The 6,917-nt window shown below is 37.0% G+C and overlaps 1 protein-coding gene across 2 annotated transcripts in view; it reads right to left on the reverse strand.

Annotated features, from left to right (window-relative positions):
* LOC110446563 (phosphorylated adapter RNA export protein-like) overlaps window positions 1-6,472 on the reverse strand; it is a 17,665-nt gene extending 11,193 nt beyond the window's left edge. Inside the window, exons 1-2 of one of the 2 annotated variants that reach the window (XM_021491766.1) lie at window positions 6,359-6,443; window positions 1,541-2,390 (exon numbers count right to left, since the gene is read on the reverse strand). In XM_021491766.1, the coding sequence (XP_021347441.1) occupies window positions 1,541-2,345 (805 nt within the window). In that variant the 5' untranslated portion in view covers window positions 2,346-2,390; window positions 6,359-6,443. Of the gene's footprint in view, window positions 1-1,540; window positions 2,391-6,358 lie in introns of both variants that reach the window. The other variant, XM_021491765.1, reaches the window with a different exon arrangement.
* Window positions 6,473-6,917: the final 445 nt, after the last annotated feature.

Genomic DNA, 6,917 nt, shown 5'->3' on the forward strand with positions numbered 1-6,917 from the left:
GCCCCGCCCCTCAGCCCCCTGGGGGGTCAGCCCAATCATTTGTACAATTTTGAATCCCCACCACCTAGGGATGCTTCCAGTCAAATATGGTTGATATCCATGGCATAGTTCTACAGAAGAAGTCGTTTGTAGCAATATAGCCAAATTGCCCCCTTTTTGCCCCGCCTCTCAGCCCCCCGGGGGTCAGCCCCACCATTTGTACAATTTTGAATCCCCACCACCAAGGGATGCTGCCAGTCAAATTTAGTTAATTTCCAATCAGTAGTTAAGAAGAAGTCGTTTGAAGAAATTGTTGACAGACGGACGACAGACGTTGGACAGACGGCAGACGCCAAGGTATAACAAAGGAAAGTTAATGAAGTAAAATAACATATTCAAATCCTCATTTGTCCATGTTACATTTTAACAAGAAACTATTTCCTAAAAGTCAACACTGTTTTAATTAAGTGGAAAATGATCATCATATGGTTCTGTAATTCCAGTTATTGCCAGGGTCAAGTCACTCACACATTGTCTTAAAACATGAATTTGAATTTAAAAAGCTGTAAAAATAGGAGCAAATGATTAAACTACAAGTAATATTGTTTATTTAAAACTATGAAAGCACCTTGCTCCTTTTATTGTCATCAGTAATTACAAAAATATCTTTTTCTCAACCCTCATCTAATTGCATAATATGTATATTACAGAATGACCCAAGTTGAACCAGTTAAAATAGATTTTGAGATAATTATATATACCCCTGTTCGAACCCTGTTAAGCTGTCACCGAGGGGGGTGACAAGTATAACCCCTGCATACACATAAATGGTATACCGGTATTGACAATGGAAACGTCATTCTCTGTATATATATATTCTGGTTTAAAGTTTTGATCCCATTGCTTTTTCAATTTTTGGGGTGGGCTACCTGAACAATCAATTTTATCTCTCTCATCGAGAGCACATTTTTCCATTACATTTTCTTGCTAAAGAAAGAGGAAGTGTGATCACAGTCACATATATATGATTCAGTTTCTAGATTTATTAAAAACACTGAAGACTGCAATCAGGATAACATAATAAAACGATGCAGAAAGGGGCAGAAATTTCTTGAATTGGCAGAAATAAAACAAAACCATACAGTGAATAGGCAAAATTGTAAGACTTATTTTTTATGTTAAAATTGTAAGGATTAGGCCAAAAGAGGAAGGGTTGGCACCTTTGCATGGTACTATCACTACACAAAAAGTTTCAAAAAAAATCATTTATTGTAACCGGACAAATTTTGTCTACTGACAGACAGACGACGGACAAGCTGATTCCAGTATAACCACCACCAACCCCCCAACTTTGTTGCAGGGGGTATACAAATCTAACGAGTATACGTATCTAAAACAAATTTGTCTTCACTTTAAGAAATTATCACTGAAACGCCTCAATATCATATTTTGGAACTAATGCAGTGCCTAGGTCTAAAACAAACTTTAACTTATAACCATGATCAGGTCAATGGGTTTCACTAAATTGACATATGGTTACACATGTATGTAAAATGCTCACCAAACAAGTCTTTGTTGGGTTCCTGTAACATATCCAATATGGACTTGATCACCTTTTCGTCTGGATCTCTCTCAGTCACCTCTTCAATCCTGTCAATGTTTGGGTCTATGTGACCTAGCCTTTCCTTCACACTGTCATGCTGTTTTCCCCCTAGCCTATCAGTAACGCTATGGCGGTCCTTTCTACCAATGCGATCTTTCACATGCCTTTTTCGCTTTCTGTTTTCAGCTTTTTTGGTGTCACCATCATATAATTCTTCAATTGAATCGATAACGTTTTCAAATGGGTCATTATTTTCTCGAGACAGAATTGGTCGCTGTTCAGCAATACATGGCCTATCATCTTCATAAGCCTTTGTGTAATCATACGATTCTACATCCCTTTCCTCATCACAGTCCTCATTTTTATCAACATTTGCACCCATTTTAAAAGAGTGGGTAATGGTCTGTTCTGTAATGACTGCACCCCAAATGTTGTTCAACTTCCGCTTCTTCTGAGGGCTATCCATTTGATCTTCATCTGTGTCATTTGAAGGTGGCTTCAATCCCCGAGGAGGGGAGGTAATTTCATGAGCAAGGTCCATACTCTGAGCCCGAGGTTTAGAAAAGTACTTGGCTTTTTTGCAGTGCCAGAGATCAGTGTCTTCATCACTGGTATCTGAGGAGTCATCCTCGCTGTCTGCTGGTGGCTGTGAATGTCTGCTGCGGTAGGTATGGTTATCATAGGTTGTTGCTATGGATTTGGTTGCTGACTGTCTTGCACTGAATGAGGATGGAACATCACCGCCTTCATGTGAATAATTCATGCAGGCTCCATCTGGCTTTTTACTATCTGTGACAGATAAAGGAACCTAAAAATAAAAAATAAATCCATGTCATCAATTATTCAGCAATTCAAAACAAGAGGCCCATGGGCCTTAACGGTCACCTGACATCTGATTCAAATTAGGACTGTCATCCAGGGGCCAATTCATACTTTTCGTCGGTCCGAGGGACCTTGCTGCATCGTCCATTAATTTTTCCTAGTGAACACAATAACTTCAGTAAATATGAACTGATTTTGATGAAACTTTGTATGCAGCTTTTTATCAATGAGATCTTGGATGAGTTTGAATACCGGACCAATTTGACCATAACTTACATAGTTATTTCCTTGGTAATTCTATTATTGTTGGACCCTGTGAACACGATAACTGAAATAAATGGGTGTGACTCCAATTTTGACCCAAGGGGTCTTTTTGAACTAACTTGGTAACTGCATGTCTTCTGTTCTTGGTTAAAAGAAACAAGTAAAAGCGTAAATCAATGATTTATTAAATAAGGCACAAAATAGCACCTTGAAAGTAGCAAAAATGCGTCATGAATGTAAAAAAAAAGGGTGTACTATATGAATTTACATCTATTCTTGTGTAATGTCAATCAACATCACAGGGACAAATAATAATATAATGACAAAGGGCAATAACTGCAGGTTACCATCAAATAATTACCGGACAAAGTTTCATTGAACTCCGTCAACATTTATTCAAGTTACCATGTTTACAAGGTCCAATAATAATATTATTACAAAGCGCAATAACTCTGTAAGTTACCGTCAAATAATTCCCAGTTTCAAACTCATCCGAGATCTTATTGATATAAGGCTACATACAGAAATTCATCAAACTTGGTTGATATTTACTCAAGTTATCGTGAACACAAGATCCAATACAAAATAGTATAATAATATCATTACAAAGGGCAATAACTCGGTAAGTTACTGTCGAATAATTCCCATTTTCCAACTCATCCGAGATCTTATTTATATAAGGCCGCATACAAAGTTTCATCAAAATTGGTCGATAATTACTTTAGTTATCGTGTTCACAAGGAAAAGTTAACACACGAAGGACGACGACGGCCAAAGGGTAACACAATAGGTTACCATGACCTATGGTCAGGTAACCTGATAAAAAAAAAATCAATTTATTTTTCCTTTTATATACAATAAACGCAAGATTATTTGACCATGAAGTATATACAAATTTAAGTTGTTATGAAATTGAGGAAAAATGCAAATCTATCAATTATCATACTGGTCACCATTCTTGGGTTCGACTGCTAGTGGAGGCATTTGAAAAAAATAATGACCACTGTTATACGTACGCTAATAGGGACCCGGGAGATTTGACAAAATACTCAACAATACTTGCAAAGGAATCGCTTTGACCCCTGGAAATCTCGGGACATTATTTAAGTTCTTTCTAAAGGGTGAGTTTGCATTGTCATCTGGGTAAAATACTAGCTGCTTCCTACCGACTCAGCTAGGGAGAATTTCTCTTTTGTTCATTGAGTAGAGCGTAATACTAGTAAACTAGAGGTCTTGGTTCAACTTCAAGCAGAGGCATTGAAAAAATAATGCAGGGTTTTTGCCAGCTATTTGTGGAGCAGGATTGGGGAAAATATCATCGACATTTGGCAAAAATTGGGAAATATCATCAGTGTTCCATACAACATGTACAGGTTTGGGAAGGTATATACAAATGTATAGGAAGTTAGGAAAAAAAATAAAAAATCAATTGGAAATGGATCCCTTAACTGAACCGGGGGGTACCCTATAAACACCTTGCAAAAACCCTGTAATGACCTCTGTTACGTACATTAGGCCTAACGTTGAAAATCTTCGGTGTTATCTGTACGCACATTTTCAGATGGTTGTTTGTACTATTGTGATGGATCTGGGTCATTTCACCTTACATCGCATTCACACTATGTATCCAAGTCATTTCTCCTAAATCCAGTTTGCCTAATTAAAAGCTTAAGGTTTTACATGTTTCGCCCTATATTTTAAAGTCATGAATATCAACTGAAATGATTTTCATTATTAAAAAAGCTCACTATCTTCATGTTTCACTACAGAATTTGATCAAAGTCTGGTTTTCATGAGAAAATGTCTTGTCGAAAGAATTCCATGCTACATATATTGTTTGTGCAGATCTGGTCAACGGTTCAATTCATCAATTTATATCTGAGGCCTCCTTGTTTACCAATTAAACAGGAGGCCTCAGATATAAATTGAACCTTACCCCTAGTAGGGCTGTCACAATACAGAGATGAAAAATTGCCTTATCGCAACATTTTTCAAAAGCATATTTTATGTATCTGCTTTGTATTTTAACTTTGCAAATTACTACAAATTCTAACAGATATGCCAATAAGCATAAACCGGGCTTTTAATAGTTCAAATTTTGTAATCGATGGTTGGTTTGACAAAAATCTAAAATCTATGTAATTCATATTATATATGATTAAGTTTGATAACATTCTGACAACAACTTATTATAAAATTGAGCACATCCTTCCTATGACATTATTTCGGGATACGTATCGCAATACTGTATATTCATTCTGAATTGCAATATATTGTGATACACTCTTGGCGTATTGTGATACCCCTTACCCCTACCTAGCCCCTAGACCTGTGGTCGACCACATACAAATATAACAACAGAGTCTTTAATCAATAAAAGATAACACGGATCTAGAAAAACATCCAATCAGACTATATCAGCTATACACAAATAAACAGGACCCTAAAATATTTAAGGGTGAAACTATTTAGTGAGAAACAACCTAGAACGGGATTAAATCTAAGGGCTAACCGACCGACACCATTGTGATTAATTATCAGAAAGAAACTGTATTTAAGTGATATGCTATATCTGCTTGGATTATTTTGAATGATTTCAAACGTTTTTGGCGAGTTCGTTGATGTTTGGGTTCAAGGAATGGGTAAGGAGGCAGTACCCAAATCAGATCACTTTTTGCAAAAATACTTTTTAAATCAATAGATGTGTCAACAGATCAGTAATAACAATGATGTTTTCTTCGAATAGATAGATATGCACCATTTTTGTCTACAGATGATTTGTTTTGAAGTTCTAATAGCACCAGAAAACGCAATTCAAACTCAAAATTTCAGTGTTTTGATAAGGATACTGCAAAATTCAAGCCTTGATCCGATTTGACACGGACTTAGATAATCTAATTCGGTGGATTTGGGTACCGATATTAGCAAAAACCGGAAACGTTGATTGGTGACTTCAGAGCGTTCTATAAATATATCAAGTGAGTCCCGGGTGCTTATTTCAAATTTAAATATATCAACTTAATTTATTGGTGACTTTCTACAATGGTGTTTGGAATATTTCAAGTAGAGTATAAGTATGTGAGAGCGGAGTCAGCATTTCACAGCTGCCGTTTGTAACACTCGCACAAGACAAACACATTTGTTTATGAAATTGATACAAATGATATAGAAGACCAAGAACACTTAATTTGTGACTTAAAACTACCGAAATTGAAAGAAAATATCAAACAATGTTTCGCTCCAATGTTTTTGTTTTAGGGCGAAACAACCTAGGGCGAATCATCCTAGGGCGAAACAACCTAGGGCGAATCATCCTAGGGCGAAACAACCTAGGGCGAATCATCCTAGGGCGAAACAACCTAGGGCGAATCATCCTAGGGCGAAACAACCTAGGGCGAATCATCCTAGGGCGAAACAACCTAGGGCGAATCATCCTAGGGCGAAACAACCTAGGGCGAATCATCCTAGGGCGAAACAACCTAGGGCGAATCATCCTAGGGCGAAACAACCTAGGGCGAATCATCCTAGGGCGAACGGGATTTCGGGCGAAACAACCCGGAACCTGTTTAGAAGATGTCGAAGATTTCGTGAAGTATACGTATATGGTCGTTGCACATTGCGTTTTGTTATGGTGATAAAGAATGAAAATATTTGTTTTGAGAAGTTATATATATTCAAAAATGAAGTTACATATGACAGGGTGGCGTCTTTAGACGTAACAAACCTCTTCGTCCGAATCTGGTAACTCGCCGTCTTCTAAATCCGCCATTTTTTGAGAATGTGAAAATCACAAATTTATCTCCACATTGAAGAGTTGCAGGGAGAAGTCATTATGCTGTGACCGATAAAGAAATTTTCCTAAAAGTAACTAGGTAGTCACCGACTTTAATGGCATCGTTTCACTATTTGAAAAATATCACTTTAATCAGCCCGTGCTGTTCTTGTTTTATGTTTTGTCTCCTTTGATGCTTCTGCCATGTAAGTGTCCTCAGGTACTTCTGAAAGTCGTTTCGGTAGGCCTACTTCTGAAAATCGTTTCGGTACTTCTGAAAATCGTTTCGGTACTTATGGAAAACATTGCTTGTTTAGATACAGTCCATGTATATTTGATATAAGCCCGAACTTGATATCTAAGATGTTAAATCCTATAGGATCTCTATCTAAATCAGACATTTATAACGATAGAAAATATATCGTTATAAATCTCTGATTTAGATAGAGTTCCTACAGGAATTACTAATATGTCAGT

The sequence above is a fragment of the Mizuhopecten yessoensis genome, unplaced genomic scaffold (assembly GCF_002113885.1).
Source record: "Mizuhopecten yessoensis strain PY_sf001 unplaced genomic scaffold, ASM211388v2 scaffold2795, whole genome shotgun sequence".
Classification (NCBI taxonomy): domain Eukaryota; kingdom Metazoa; phylum Mollusca; class Bivalvia; order Pectinida; family Pectinidae; genus Mizuhopecten; species Mizuhopecten yessoensis.